The following is a 16,639-nucleotide window of genomic DNA, read 5'->3' on the forward strand; positions in this document are numbered from 1 at the left end:
GTCGTCGCTCATCAAGTCGTTTCGCCCTTTCTCTGTTTGTAACCGCACAATTGGTATAGTGCCCGTACCACACACACCATTCAGAATACGCGGATTGCCTTCTTCCTCCGCTTTCTGGCTTCCGTTACAAGTCGCGCCTACCCCCCTGTCCCCGGCTTCGCAGTCCTATCGTTCTTTCTTTGCCACTTTGAAGCAGGTCGCTGCCACGGCCCTTTCACCGCTCGTGCCTGCTCTTTCCGTCTCCTCCCCAATGTCCCACCAGGCGCAGTCGGACGGTCCCAGTTATCTCACCAGAGATGGCGGCTACCGTATGTGATACCTATGTTTACATTGCTGTGTGAAGGATGGAATGTAAGATACCGCCAGCTCTAGTGCGCGCATCCTTGGTATAAGCATATGGAGTACTCTGCGTGCTGTGGCATGCCAACTAGAAAGCTCGTAAGTACCTCCGCGGCAGTAAAAAAAAAAAAAAAAAAAAAAAAAGGATTCTCGAAGGGCTGAAAAGAGGGGTGGCCGACTGGAACCGCCCCAGGCGAATTAGGTCGCAAGAATCCCGTCGCAGGCAAAGGGGCACACACGGTACCTGACGAAAAAGATTTTCTTACGGCAGAATATGCCCAAGGACAGGTATCGCCGAAGTACCGCTAATAACCTCTAATGCCACAACAAATGATGTCGCCCAGCGTCGGCACATTAGAGGGGCCCCGAAGAGGGAAAGATGTCTTACCCTAACGTCAGGAACAGATGCTGGCGCTAGGTAGCGATACATTTCGCATCGGGATCTACGATGCCAGACGAAGACATTTCTTTGCCATTGGTGACGTTGTGCGTACCGATACATTCTCCGCAATAGGTAGAAAACCCGGACAAGCACAAACACGAAACACACCCCCGGATAGGTTAAGATACGTAGCGCCGCATCGCCAAGCCCGAAAACAACCTCTTTCAACCCCTCCGAAAATCGCCATGGATCTAGCGAATTATCCCCCTCTTATCCCTTCGCAACTTACGGAGTAAGCGTTACATAGTAGGAGTACCTAAGAATGTCGATGTCCCCTCTTTGCTCATCGAATGTGAGACACAACCCGGTCATATCCTATCCCTTTCCTCATATGCCATGATGCACCTTGAACGCAAATGGGAAAGGGCAGGCGAGGCCAGCGACCGTAATGTTTCGCCCATTACCTAAATCGCACGTGCCAGGAAAGGGAGGCAAAGCATCCACGTACGAGTACAGCCACTCGTACACATAAGTGGCACTGTACTCCGTATAACACCAGTATCCACCATCGTGTTTTTTTTTTCGCGGCAGAAAACAGTCGGAAGCCCATGCTAGGCGCCTAAAGTACCTTGCACGAGTCTGATCAATACTCCGTACTAGCCCAACCAATTCGTATCTTGCTTGGGCAATGTCACTCAAAATATACGAACACCGAACTATGTATGTAGGCTGCATAGTACGATGCGATGCGCGATGCGGCTTACGGACTGCGCCAGGCCAGCCAACAACGTCTGTTGACAGCCATGAAACGGCGAAAACGGCCTGCGTCCGTGTGCTGCATCGAAAAGGACAGCGCGCGCACGAGATGCTCGGCACTTATCAGGGCGCGGGCTGCGATCCACGCATGGCTTAGATATACGGCAGATTGTCGACAATATGCTTCTACCGGTATACCGAGCGTACGGTCAGCCATGCCGAAAGGTATCGGTACAGTCGACGTGGGCTGCCTTCTCATCGGGCACCCTAATCGGCACCCGAAACGCCTAGTCACAAGCAGCACATGCCAACGCCGCAGTGTGCAGGGAAGACGAACGGATGTACTGTACATCGGCGTATACGAGAGTTACAGGACGAGATATGCAGCCTTGTTCCCGGCAACCTTGTCCACGACTCCACCACAACCTCCGTGCACATGGGTGGTTCCTCCTTTCCATTTTAAAACTGCCCAACCGAATCGAATGGTTGCTCATGGCAGATGGAGGGGGGAGGGTTGCTGGAGAAATAGGTGTAGGCATAGCCCAATCTTGAACCAACGACGAACCAGAGGAGAGCTTTCGTGCGCGCTAATCGCCCACCACGCAGGTGTCCTGACGCTGTGCATCGTAATCTTGCTGAACGGTCAGCGCCGGCATCGTCGCCAGCGTCTCCATAATGACGTAGTGCTCAATTAAATCACAAACCCAGGTGATATCTTCCAATCGCTCCACCGAAACCCCGGGTCCTTGCTCTCGCAACTTGCTTTTCCTGGTCGGTAATAAGCGCCTTTCTGCTCAGTCTGCCTGCGTGCCTGCCTATTGCGCTGTCCGTCCCAGCACTGATGTGCCCAATACGAGAAAAAGCAAAGCGCTAGAGAAAGGAAAGGGTAGAGTCCGAAAATGGACAAAGACCCCCCATGTTCACCGGAACACACATGTTTCGGTAGAAGGTATCGTGGGGCATGCAGCCGGCCAATCCCCGTCGCACAGAAGCTCTGCGCCTCCTCCGCCTTTTGTCTAAATTTAACGTTGGCAGCCAGACAGGAGGCGTTGTTGGGCAACAGCGCGTCGACGCCACTGGCATTTTTGTCTCCTCACCGACATTTCGATCTTCGATGGGTAGCTGCATACGGAGTACAAAGTCGAAAACCCAAAGACAACCGGCGGCAAGGTCCTCCTCAATTGGGGTCATGGGACTTGCAATGCCTGAGCACAATGGCCGATGCTGACCCCTTCTCGCTGCCCTCTCCCAGGGTTTCCCTCAGAATCAGACCATGCTGCGTCGGATCGCCAAGCAGGACAGTCCTGATAGGCCGGACAGGACTGCCCTCTGGATGTGTGCAGCGTGCATACGAATAGTTCTCCGCAATGTGAGTACGCGAGGATCTCTTGCGAGAACACTCGTACGCGCCGGATAAGAGGCAGGCAGCAGCCAATGCAGCAGCGGCGATTCAAGTGCACGGCGATACAACGACAGAAACGACAAAAATGACAGAAACGAGAAAATCGGGGGCGGTGGGCAAAGCTCAGTGCAACGGTTGGGTTGTGCCCAGCCAGTCGGGCCATTAACGCCGTATCCAGCTAAAGCCCACCGTCACCCCTGGTCAGCTTCAGCCCACACTTTTTAATGATCCCTACCACCTGTTTTCGCTGCTGTTGGAAATCTGCAGCGCAAATCATGATGCGTCAGGACGACCAACGTCTTGCAGGAAGGGCAGGGCAGGGGGAGCCAGGGGGGGCAGAGGCCACAAGAAATCGGAGATACAGGAGGCGGAAAGCTACAGGCGCTCAGACCCGATCTCACGCCCAGCCAACAGACGGATAGCTACTCGTATCGTGCTTGTTCGTATACGTTCAGACAATGACATACCTCATACGCAAGTGCGATGTTAGTGAGCATACATCCTGCACTCCACATGGCGTATTTATTTTAATCTTATGCACAATCTCCTCATCCAAGAGCGGCCGAGGGGCCGAATGGCAGAAAGGCAGGATGGCAGGATGGCAGGGTGCAGAGTGCAGAGTGCTGGATGCAGATAGCAGCGGGAAGACGAAAACAAAGCAGCCATCCACACGCATGGGCAGTCTCGGATGAGCCCGTTTTCTGCCGTGGTTTCTCTGCCCTCCCTCGGCGCGTCTCTTCACGGGTACCACTCTCTGTCACAGGCGCCAGCAGCGGCGCAGGGGGCAGCGTCTTTTGTCGTGTTTAGCACTATTTCTCTCACTTTTTCCGGCTCGTCGTATCACAGACGGGGCGGGGGTGCTTCCATGGCAGTCACGCGGACAGCCAAACCACCCCTCATCCCCTGGCCGGTTGCAACTTGGCGCCATTTCTCTGCCTCAATCCGTCGCAATCCGGCGTCGGCGTCAATAGCGGCCCACGAGGCAGGTAGTAAACGGTCCATATTACGGAGTAAATGATTAGAAAGGAATACACGCACCATTCGAGGGAACTGGGGAGAGGACCGAGAGGCTGTGTCAGGCGGACGAAGGCGTGGGGAGAAGCATGCCCGGGTTCGTGCTGCTTTCAGCAAGCCGAGGGCGCTGTGCATACTCCGTTACGACTGAAAGGCACTGTCGTCACGCTCTGCTGATTGCGGGTAAGCAGTGCGGCCGAAGCTGACAAAGACGCTCTTACCTCCAAACCCCCACCATCAATCATCCTCTTGTCGCCCACGCCCCAGAAATATGGCCCCCTAAAGCATGGCCGATGGGGCGATAAGAATGGTTTGAGCAAATGTACGACGTGAATATTTTTCTTCTGTCCCCCGAGATCACAAGACCTGATATGGACGGTCGGCGCACTGCTATATGTGACCATTGGAACGGATGTCGGAGCTGCAGCAAGATACGGAGTACATTAGGGTGCGATGAAGGGTGGATGAAGAGCAAAAAGCAACAAAAGCAACAAAAGCAACAAAAGCGACAAGACAACAAAGTGACCCACGATGGCAGGATAGACGACGATGCACTTTGCATCTCGGACAATTTGCTCCTTCCCCCTCTCCTGCTGGCCTACGTGGCCGTTGCAATCCCTACCCGGCCCTCTTTCCCCGTCTAGTCTGCCGCTATGCACTTACTATTGTAAGTATGTACGGCCCCTCTCGCTCGCAGACCATCGTGCCCCTGCGATGTGCATGCTGGCATACATCGATGCTGCACGCAAAGGTACGAGTACGGGCTGGACGGCACGCAAGACTTTGCCAGCTTCTTGTCAGCTTCTTGCCAGGCCCGAATGCGCGTGCTGCCTCCCCTTTCTCTTGCGCGTAGCCCCACGCTCACAAACACGTAGGCCTGCGGTGCGGCATCATACTCTGTCTGTGATCTCTCTTAATATTCCCTCTATTTTTTCCACTACGCCCACAGGCACAAGCGAGCGAATGAGAGCGGGCGACGTTGCCAGAAGAGAGCAGTCGCAACCGCAGCGGTCCTGCAGTCCTGCAGTCCTGCAAGCTCTGCAAGCGTCCTGTGGTCCAGCAGTGTCTTGCATGATGCATTGGCACTTGCACTTGCAGCTGTCCGCACACGAACACACACACACACACTTACGCACCCAGGGGCGTACACAATCCTTCTGCCTCCTACATGCATGCAAGTTTCGTTTCTGTACATGTCGGGTGGGCTGGTGGCCATCTTGCATTGCATCATCCATGAACACACACCAGAACAAAATGCCACTCCGGAAGCGGCAAGGCAGTGTCGTTCCGGAGTGGCGAGGCAGGAGAGCTTCAAGGGTCCAAGGGAGGGGAAAGAAGGTGCAAGAAAGGGATGCTGCTTGCCAAGGGGCGGCTGTCGCTTCACCGATGGTGCCTTTGGACGACAGCGCGACGGTACCAGTTGGGTCAATATGGGTCACTGCTTATTAGCCATTCAAAGGAATCACCATGTTCCTACGCGGTGACCTCGTGACAACTGCTAGGTCTCATGCGGAATGCGGTAATGACCGGGCCACAATCAGCATTATTCCATCTCGGCTATGCTCTGATTCTCCGTAATCCCTTGCCTTTTCGCTTTTTTTTTGCTTTTTTTCCCCAGAACCACAATTGTCAAACTCAGGGACCCTCCCAAGGCTGAAGAGAAGGAGGGGCAGGGTAAGGGGAGAGGGTGGCTCGTCCGCCCACTACTAAGCAGCTTCTCGGTGGAGACGCCTCTTCTGTCCAGAAATGACGAGACGGTTCAATACTACCGACAGGAATGCCGAGATCAAGCAGGCCCAGGGCAAGCCCGGCTTTTGTTTCTGTTGTTGTTCTTACTTCTACTTTTGGTTGCTATCGAACGATAGCTCCTCTCTATCCCGGATCCTTGTTGGGTAATGGCGACCGTGGTCTTCAAAGCTGAGCCAAAACACAGAATGGATATGAGAAGTCTTTCGACTTTGTGCACGAGACCTGCATCCCCTTCAATCTGCCAACTTTTTACACCCGTTTGAATTGCCAAGACACTGCGAGGTCAGTGGCCTGTCTAGCATAGCCCAACTTTTGGAAAGAGAGGTAGACTAATACTTCTAAAAAATAAACCAGGGACAGAAACCTTGTCAGATGCGTTTGGCCGGTGCCGTTTCAGGCTTGTTGGCGATCTTGAGGAAGAATGTGCATGTCTGATTTTTCATCTTTTCGTAAAAGGACGGCCCCGTTATGTTTCAAGTTCAATTTCTTAAAAGATTCAAGCGTCCCATGAAGACTCGGACACTTCTTGCCTTTTTCTCGTCTCGCTATTTGCGGCAGGAATACGTTCTAATTTCCTTGTTTAGGGCGCTTTCGCTGTGTTTGTTCCCTTCCTTCTTACCCCTCTCGCCTCTGCTCTTTTCACGCAAAAGCCACGTCACCGAGCTGGACGCTCGGTGATATGGGAGCCACTAAAGGCAGATACTGTTCTGCAGTGCACGGCGGAAACTGGGACAATAGAATGGGGCAATGGGCCTGTAGTGCAGATTCCGCTTGTCCCCTCATAATTGCTCCCGTTTTTTTTTCTGTTTTTTTTTGGCCTCCTCGTGCACTACAACGAATAGGTTCCGTATTGGGAAGGTAGCAGACAAGAAGGGGAGTGCTTTCGTAATTCAGGTGTACCGCATGCAGAGCCAGCCTATTGCATGCATGCTGCCAGCCGTTTGCATGTGCTGCGTCTTAGTACCGGACGGCCACCCAAACTGTGGGAATCACATCAACAACCACTATCGACACCCTCGATTACCACTCCCACCGCCGTCACCGCCATCGCCGCTGTCGCCCCGCTTCACCTAAAAAGAACGGCCCGCTGTAAGGCCCGCTTTAAATGACCGGTCACTTTTGGGTAGTGGGACTACAAATACTGCGTATCTCGCAAATAATGCCATGAGCTCGCCCGAGATACGTCTTGCCCTGCAGAGGGTTTGGTTTGTAAGCAGCTATCGCGGCGCCGGAAGCTTGCAGTGTATTGGTATGTAGACGAGGAGAGGGGCAGCCGTGTACGGAATAGAGGCTAGGCTACTGCTGCTGCAGCCTGCCAAGGCGGCGTGGGAATCAGATATCCAATTGTCGGAAAGCAATCCTCCAGTCATGGATTACAAATACGTCATGATTAATAACGTCGCTCCTTGTCATAGGTAGAATTGGCTCGGGTGCGGATTGGCCAGCATGGCCGACTTAAAACCGTTTTCTAGTTTAGAATAGTTTGCTCGTCGTTTCTTTCCAGTGGTGTCTTTTCGCCTCCTCACCTCCTCGCCTCATATCTTTGTGCTGCGCTCTTGCTGCGTCTATTGGTAGACCCGGAAGTCGCCCATCGCTTTAGCGACGTGTCGCTGCGACGACCGCAGTGTGTGGTTCCAGTTTTAATGCGGGAGGGCCCGCTAGGTTGTTCACAGTATCGGAGTTTTTTCCTCTTCTCGTTTTCGTTCTCCTGGTTCCGAGCGAAATTCTGTTATCAGAATGCCTACGTGTTACAAAGTAGGATACAAGTCAGACTGACCGACAACGGAACAGAGACCAAACTGTCTGACCATGCATGTCGGTGATTTGAAAAGTCAGGCATTTGACCATGCTGTTGTGGCCGGTCCTGCACACAAATACGACCACGACCGATGGGGCTCGGAATTAGAAGCGGCCATCCTGTTTGGTTACAGAGTGTGGATGGGCTTACCTGTCTGAGTAAAGACGGTCCATCAGAAACAACTCATCGACCTCACAGCTTTCTCGTTTCGACAATCTTCAAGGTGGTACGGTGGAACTTACCCCCAAACCCCCAACATGACATCGTAAGATTTCATTTACATGGCCACTTTTCAAAACCACTGTACTCGTATACGACATCACAAGGCTTACAAGTGAGATATTCGTACAAGGCGGGAACATCCCGACGAGACACTGCGGATGGAGCTTACGAAAACCGCGCAGTTGCCAGCCAATGATTGGCCGATGATTGAACTTTCAGCAAATCGGTAGTTGCGTCGTATCTTACTCTGTATGACTACTTTTTGGGACGTCACGAGAGTCTTGGGGCCTCGGCCGCTCTCGGCCTCGTCAGACAAGAGGCTTCTCTGTTGCTTTCTTTGCGTTTTTTGCTAGAAGTTCAATTTTGGTATGTCCGCAACCACACCTCCCTCTGTTTCTGCAATGGCCGCTTGACTCACAGCCTTGTTCAACATCACCGCCGAATCGTGCTCCACCTCCTTTCGGCTACTCGGCAGTCTAGTCCGTAATCCACCCTAAAGACAGTTACGCTTTTCAGCAATTTTACACGACCAGAAGGCGGTCGAGCAGGCGAGGAACTCGTACGCTGTCTTTCCGGCAGTTATGGCCCGATCCCGCATTAGCCGCACGCACGACGGTCATTCCTGTCTCTGCATCTCCCAGTCCCTGCTGTCCCATGGGGCATCCAGATGAACGACACGAAAAGACAAATCAGCTCCCCGCTTTCGTCACGCAAAGGCCCGGCAATAAACAGGACGCAACTCGTACTCCGTACGGAGTAGTTAAAGCGCTTTCAGAAACATTATCTGAGATAATGAATCGCGGGGTTTGCGCACAATCCTCCCTTTCATGGAGTGGAATTCGGTATCAAACCTAACCTGCTTTTTTCCTCCTGTTTTCTTTCCTTTTTCGTTGCTTTATGCACATCATTTCCCGCACTCTCCACCAGAAATCCAGGATTCTCAGATGCCAGGATTCCAGGATTCTCAGATGCCAGGATTCCAGGATTCCAGGATTCCAGGATTTCTTGGACACCGAGCCGGGAGCTCAGATTGCGAACAAGGTGGGTGGACCTAGAACGGAAAGAACGACCCACGGTATAAATATCGCGTTTTGCAAGTACTCGTACTCGTACGTAGAAGGAAAGAACAAAGAAGACTGCTTATTGTCGCATTTCAAACAACATCGGGGAGGAGCGCCCACTCTGCCAACAGACAACAATAAAATGATGCGACAGACCCTCGCTCAAAATCTTACGTTTTCTGGGAATAGCGCAGTCTTGGCGAGCGATCAATCTGCGGAGTGCCCATTAAAGCAGTTTTCAGGGCGAGCAACGTCGGCAAACATCCCGGTGTGATCACGACCAGGGGTGCCTGCGGAAGTCTGCTTCGCCCCTCGCCTCAATCTCCAATGATGCCGGCTAGCCTGTTCCCACGAAGTGGCCAGTGAAACAATAGAACGGGTCTGTCGGGAAGTTGCATAATTTCCGCACTCCGGGATCAAGAGAAAACAGCAGAGAAGTGATTACATGGCATCAGCAGAGGCATCCACTAAAGAAAGAGTCCTTCCGTGAGTGAGTACGCGGTCAGCTATGGGCGAACACTTATGGGCATCTATGGTCACTAAGTCTTATCTAGCGGCCATCCGCGTCACTCGCTGCGAAAGCAGTGCTCTCTACTATCAGGCCCTGTCTACGAGTACTAATGTATCAGCCAGCCACTATGTACCTTCCCAAGGTGGGCAGAGCGAAAGAGGAATCCTTCCAGAACACCTCGACCACATTGTTCCCCAGACTCATGACAGAAGCAGGCTCCTCTAGCCCACACCATTAGTCCGGATCAATCGGCTGCCTGGAAAGCTCGGGATCGATTGGCAACCATACATAGTAGCATTGCTCGTTTCGCCCTATTCTGCCCCAGCTGGCCCCTCTTCTGCGCCGCCCCCTGTTCGTTCTATTGTGCCCTCGCCATTCTTCATTGGCAAGAAAGTATGGACAGGCCGAGGGAAAACACGCCAGCAAGGCTCTCTGTCATTCAGTGTCGCACACGGCCCTACATAGTAGTTGCGCAGCCGTGTTTTACTATATCTTATTCAACTTTTTTGTCCGCTCGCTCTTATGCACAATGCAGACGCAGGCAACCGTCACAGAAAACACAATGCTTAAAGGAATGAACAAGTCGGGACATAAGAAAATGGCCCGAAAATACGCACGGCAGGTTGTATCAACAAGCCACACAATAATGGATACACGGTCACGACGGACGACACCCCTAATGCAATCCACACGCAACGATGTTCACCATTGCTTGCACCTGTACTTGCTCTCGCATTTGCACGTGCTTTACATCCTCGATTCTTGACGGCACAGCCCAAACAGCCCCGTCACCGGGTTGTCTTTCGTCTCTGTCGCACTTGCTCTCGAATCGCGAACCAAAGCCTTGTAACAAGTTGAACTTGAAGGGCACGATCGCATGGGCCCACATATTCTCATCCACAGTTTGCCTCTCGCCCTTGTGATCGGATACACGACTCGTCTGCGGGAGACATAATGTACCGATCTTAGACAAGCAGTAGGTTGCATCCTACTGCAAAACCAATCGCTCTTATCAATCAGGCATACTTTACGATGAGGTGGATATTCGCTTACTGCTGGCGGCCGCTTTCTCATTTCATTTTACTCGGCGAATAGGCTAGGTATAGCTAGGACGGACGTGCCAAGTATGTCTGCCTAGTCGACGAACGCTTTTCGGCTACATACTGTCGTGGGATGCAAGCATGACGAGACGAAAGACAATTTGAGGAGTTGCTGTCTCAATGCCAGAACAGGATAGCAAAACGTCCATTGGGGTCAGCCTAATGCAAGGTGACTTGTCATACACCCCCTCTTCCCCCTTCTCCCTATTGCGTTGTGGCTGGCTGGCGAGAGGACGACATGTAATACCAGCACCTCAATCCGGTCTGAAAAAGGGCCGCGGCTCCCGCGAAAATTCGAAGCGAGGAGACTGTGAAGCGGGTCTCATCATCAATGTACGACAGAGGAAGGTGGGAGGTATGGCAAGAATCTCTCATGTGGGATAGAGTACGTCGAGCGGTGCGCGCAGTTGCGCGCAGTTGCACGTGTCTCATCCAAGCTAGGGAAGCTTACACTCATCAGCCTCGTTGGCAGACGAGTGACAAACGTGGTAGCAAACGACTTCATATTGTTAGTCTGGTCTGGTATGTTACAGAGTACTCCGTCACTCTTTCACGTGCAGGTTTTTGGTTACATCTTCCCGACACTGACCCCTGTTACCAGACATTTTGCCCCCTCAACTGTCCAGCTGTACGGAGTACGGAGTACACTTGTCGTGCGGTGGTTGGGTGAGACCGGCACTCTGTTGAATTCCGCCTCACTACGTGAGCCAGTGGGCGCATGCATTGAGCAGTCGCCGGCTCAAGGGCTTCATTTTTGCTGATTTGATTCATTGGGGAAAACATGCGTCTGCACAAGCTCGGACAACCCCTGTCTGGATCGTTTATCTGCCGAGCCTCTGATCCGAAAATCGAGAAAAGCAGCAAGGGTGACAAAAAACGGGGTCTGCTTTTGACAAACACAAGGCGATCCTGCTGCATGGCGTAAGAGCTGCTTTCTGCTGTGCTGGCTTGCCTAAGGTGTTTACGGGATATAGATACTGCCAGTCACAGAGATACGAGTACGCATTCAACTGTGGCCCATCCTTTACCTTTTGTGATAGGCTGCTATTGTTCGTCCCTGGCCACAGATGCGATTAGGAATAGCTAAGGGTGGGCAGGACCAAAGCGGAGCCGGATCCCTTTGTCGCTATTCCTTTTCTTACCAGCCCGTGCGGCCTTGCTGACGGCAAAGCTCTGAAATCATGGGTGCACCTCTCTCAGGCATAATGCACCTCATCCCTTTGCTTACCACCAGCCTCCGCAGCTTTGCTTGACTGTCTCGACCCCCTTGCCCAGCTATCATTCGAACGCGTCCCCTGCAAGCTTCGTCTCCGCAGCTATCAGTCTGCATGCACGACTTATCATCAACAGCTTACCCATGGCAAGAAGTGCGGCTGGCCGACTAGTCTCGCTGTTCGGCGTCTTCGTGAGATAACCAAATTCATTGGCACGAGAGTCCAAGGCGTATCACTTTCCATACTGATTTTATCAATACCGATATGGACATGTCCCGGCCCATCTTTCCCGCAATAGTCCAGCTCAAGCACGGCCCCAGATTTACTGCTTAGAAATACGGGTTTACACCTCCGTACGGGGTACTTGTCGCTTGTTCGGCTTCATTTATGCACCAATGTCAGGCTGCGTCTTGTTCTGGTATGTGTCAGACTGCGTCTTGTTCTGGTATGTGTCAGGCTGTGTCTTGTTCTGGTATGCGAGGCGATGCAAATTGTAAGCAGAGGCATGGTAAATCAGAGAAATCATAATTGGAAACAATGACGAGATAATACAAAGAGCTCATGTATGTACATGATTCTCACGACAGCATACAAGGGGGCGTACGCCTTTATATGACAAGTCACAACCTCGGTGCACATAGCAACATCAGCATCAGGAGGTCTTTTGTTTCCTCAAACAATTTGCCCCCGGAGGTTGGGGGAGGAGTGTACGCCTGAGTTCAAGCTACATTCATTCTGCTTTCCTTTTTTGTTGCATCTGCTCTTCACCTGCAGCACTAGCTCTGCCATTGTCAAACATGGGGACGACGTCGGTCTGACTCGTTATGTTGCCTTGCCTGACCTGCAGTGCTTCGGCTCCTCACCTTGCTCTCCACCCACACCTCCATCTCAATAGTCATCACATGCGACAGAGACCAGGGCTGCCTCTTCTCTGCCACTTCATGTGGGTCACGATATCTTGTACGAATGGGAAATGGCTCATACTCCCCTTTGTCGACATGGGAGAGATGACGGCAGCACTTAGGGCCATATCCAGAAGGATGGCAGGCTTTCGCCTCGTTAATGGGACGTTTCTCTGACCTCCAAGGTATCTTGCGGTTCACCAGCTGTGATCAGTACTCCAGACCACAAGGACACGGAGACCTGACCGCAGGTAATGTGAGACTGGTCGGTAACCTGGCTCCATTCTCAGGCCACCGTATCCTTTCCTTCTTCTTCTCTTTCGCATCTGCACTACGTCGTGCTTACCGGCGCCCGGGCTCTTGCACAATCCCGGATTATGGGTGCCATTTGCGCCTGCCACGTCAACTGTGTGGTATCTTTCTGCAACCTTCACAGGGGACGTATCAGGAAAGAGATTGGCGGTTGAAACCAGGCATGCTGCTGTGTGCGGATGACGCATTCTGAGAGGACAGGACACTGTAAGACCAGGGCACAGAATAGGTTCATACTTGCATGACAGCCAGTGGTAAGACGCGAGATACCGTGGTTTCTGTGTTGTCATGGCAGGGAAAGGCCTGCACCAAACAGACAACACAGCAACGACGCACTGTAGACATGAACGATCAAGGCGATTGTCCATGGAACTGGCTACACCCTGAGCTCAGCGTGATCTAAATGTAAGATGTGCTGGCGATTTGGGCGGCCCTGCTGTCCGCATGCAAGAAAGCAGGATTGGAGGGCATCAGGTGAGAAGGGGCAGAGAGGTGGGTCCGAGACACAGTACAGAGTACTCGTACGGAGTTTACTACGAGATGTGTACGGAGTATATGACTGCATACGCAAAGGTCTATCGGCCATTCCTCGTCGAGTCGTTTTCCCCTTATCCCTTGCCAGCACGTCTTCTCCCGCATCCTTCTTTGCGGGCCCTGTCTAGCCATTGCGAAACATCTCCACTCCCGGCGGCCGTTGGTGCGAATTCTCGTCGCTTTTCGCGCAACGGGCGCTTGTCGACATCGGAGCCGCGCTTGCCGAGACAGAGAGCGGCGCAGGCAGAAAATGGCCTGCAGGGGGATATGCAATGCGGCATTTGGCAGAGGAACACGTTTTTCACCAGCAGAGCCGGGGTATTCTTATGTAGAGCAAGAAGGGGCTAGTTCCGACGTCACACAAGGCCGGGGTTCTGTTCTGGGACCCCTCGCTTCCGTAAGACAGCTAGGTAGCGCCTTCCTTGTGTAAGTACAGCCTCCCTGTAACATTGATCCGCCTGTCCAGTGGCTATTCTGAGGCTGTTCTGCACCTCGTCTATTTTTGCCTCTTTGTCTGGCCTGCAGGATCGACGTCACATACGAGCTGCACATTGTCGGGAGCAGCGAGGGGAACACCGGACACAAGCTTCTATTTTTATACTTGCACGAGCGCGATAATGCATGGTGAAACCGCGTCGGTCAGCACAACCGAAGACGCACAAGAGAACACAAGGAAAACCGGTGAGAGAAGATTGTGCGAGCCGAGAGGCTTTGTGATTCTGTTGCTTTTCGGCCAGCCGTGGCCTGGGCAACGACCATGGCTTTCAAGGAGCACTAGCCTAGCCACGCCGACACGCATTGCCTTTCCATCAGCACACGGATTCAGTCTTGGTGAGAGAGGAAGCGAGACGATCTTGGGCTTTCTGCTTTCGGGTTCTTCAATCTGCTCTTTAATCTCCGGTCTACTAAAAGAAGCAAATAACAGACGAATATGCTGCATGCTGCACCTTGCACCCTGTACCCTGCGCCTTGCATCGGACCCATTGTAGCCAAAGACCCAATATCGCTGCTACATGGGTTTCGGCACGATGCGCTGGTTGGCAATGTCCGTACTCTTGCAGGCTTGGCTTCTGCTTGCTGTGCTCGTAATAATAGAGCCCCCCCATTGCCCCCACGATGTCTCTCCGTCTCTGTGCCGGTATGTGCGCTGGTTTCAGGATGAACCAGAAGCCTAAACTCGGCATGAAAGTCGTACTCATGGCGAGAGCGAGGTAAGACATTGGGGGGAGGGTCTCATCAATTGTCAGACGTAAGCGGTGACATGCCACGTACGACTGTTCGGCTACACACGGCGCTGCTTCTGCTACGGCGTGATGCCTGGGCGGTGGCCGTCCAAGTGGCACCCGGCTGGAGTTGCCCTGCAGACATACAGGAGCAGACGGGCCGAGGGGGATGGGAGGTGGACGAACATGTTTTCACAAGGAAGCATTGTCGGTATACACGCTCAGAAGAGCCAGGGGAGCCGCTGCTGATGGCCTTTCGTCATTTCACCACTAATAGAGCACATGTAGAAGTCTTGTTGAAACCGGGAGTACGAACTGTCCAGTTGCCTCCAGCAACGAACTCCACGAGATAGAACGACATAGAATTACATGGGGCCTTTGACAGCACAAAGGAAATGCTGGCAGGCATAAACAAACAAAGCAGATACGCGTGCTATGCCAGGTAACGGACGCCTCCCTTCAAACATTCTGCCTCACTTCCTCTCCTCGGCAAGTTGTAGCATTGCATCTCTCGCCCTGGCATACCAATGCCTTTTACTTTCCGCCGCATTTGGTGCTCCGATATTGTGGCAGGTGTCCGCTCTTCCTGGCAGGCTGTTGATTCTGAACGAGAAGCGATCTTCAGTCCCTAGAAGAGAAGGCAGTAGGCAAGAAGGTAAGGATCAGAGCCTAACGCAGAAGACTGGAATACTGCCTCGACACAGGAGCTGTAGAGGAAAGAGAGGGGACTTAGAGAGCGAGATTGTACGCGTACTCATCCTCCATGTTCTGGCTGATCCAGAGAATGACGGAGCTGTGGATGTCAGTTGAGTGAAGCCCAGGTGAAAGGGAAGAACCCCCCCAAAAATACAGACCTCAGTCCTATCAGCCCGTTGGCCACCACGTTCTCGACGCCCATCGACAACATCGGCATCGCCACCTTGGGCACGACAAACTTGAGCACGAAGATGCAGACGCCGCCAGCCATGCCACCGGCCAGGCTGGCGAAGCCGAGAAACAGCACCACGCGGGCCTGCCAGGCCACGCTGCTGCCGCCGCCGCCGCCGCCGCCGCCGATGCCGGCATAGCCAAAGCTGTCCGACGACAGCCGGGATTTTTCGACGCAGTTAATGATCAGCATGCCCAGGCTGCTGCAGATCAGCGGCAGCCAGTCGACAAACGTGACGTGCACATTAGACCCGTTGGCCGTCGACTTGGACCACACGGCCGCGTCCAGGAGGACATAAAAGGCGAGAGAGAACTGGGAATCGGGCGCGTCAGCGGAGATGAATTTGGTTGTTCACAGCCTCCGGACAGATACGCACCAGAGCTCCCGACAGATACACGCCGGCGTTGCGCGCCGCGATCCCCGAGACCCAAGGCGGCAAGTGAAACTTCCACAGGCGCTCTTCCTCCATCGCTGCAGCTCGGGAGGATGGCGGTTGGCGTGTGGATCGAATGAAAACGGCGCGGTCGTCTGGAGCGCGATCAACAAGGGCCGGCCGATCCGGAGAGAAGGACGACTGCCGAAAGACGAAGAGCAAAGGCTCCCGTGCAAGAAGCTTTCAACTTGCGGGGCTGGCTGGACCACGAAAGTGGCTGACGATGAAAGCGCACGCTTGGTCGAGAGATGCGCTTGCCGGACGGGGCAGTATGGGATGGCGTCGATGGATGCGGTTGCGATGATGGCGAGGCTGTTTCGTGGTGGATGTGGCAGGAGAGCTGTTTCGGGCCGGAGCCTTTCTGTTTGTTGCCTGGTGCTCTGCTCTGCCCCACAATTTGTGGACAGGAATGTCACGTGAGCATCTCAGCGCCACCGGACTCGCGACAACTTCGTCTCTCCATGCTCTCCTGTCCTGAGCAGCCTTGGACAGGCCTACAGATAGCGTGATAGATCCGTTCTATATGGCTAATTGTGTCTGTTGGGGTTCATTCGGTTCCCTCCAATTGATGTTCAGCTTCGGCCGTCTGGTTTCTGCCGGTAGACCGGGAGGTACGGAGCCGCTGGTCTGCATGTTTCGACCAGCAAACATGCAGTTGAACAAAAAGATTCCAATGGCATATCCACTTTGCAAAGTCCACGGCTGTGCACGTATCTGATCTTTTTTGGGAATGAATGGATTGGGATGCTTCTTATCCTC

General features: G+C 53.1%; 1 protein-coding gene across 1 annotated transcript; it reads right to left on the reverse strand.

Moving 5' to 3' along the window:
• Positions 1-15,248: 15,248 nt before the first annotated feature.
• Positions 15,249-15,916, reverse strand: CMQ_166 (upf0220 domain containing protein; the record flags this gene model as incomplete). The annotated part of the gene is made up of 3 exons (XM_014313788.1): positions 15,249-15,312; positions 15,374-15,759; positions 15,824-15,916. The coding sequence occupies 3 exons, from the start codon at positions 15,914-15,916 to the stop codon at positions 15,249-15,251; spliced, it is 543 nt and encodes a 180-aa protein (XP_014169263.1).
• Between the last annotated feature and the right edge of the window lie 723 nt (positions 15,917-16,639).

This window comes from Grosmannia clavigera (genome assembly GCF_000143105.1).
Source record: "Grosmannia clavigera kw1407 unplaced genomic scaffold GCSC_179, whole genome shotgun sequence".
NCBI classification, from domain to species: domain Eukaryota; kingdom Fungi; phylum Ascomycota; class Sordariomycetes; order Ophiostomatales; family Ophiostomataceae; genus Leptographium; species Leptographium clavigerum.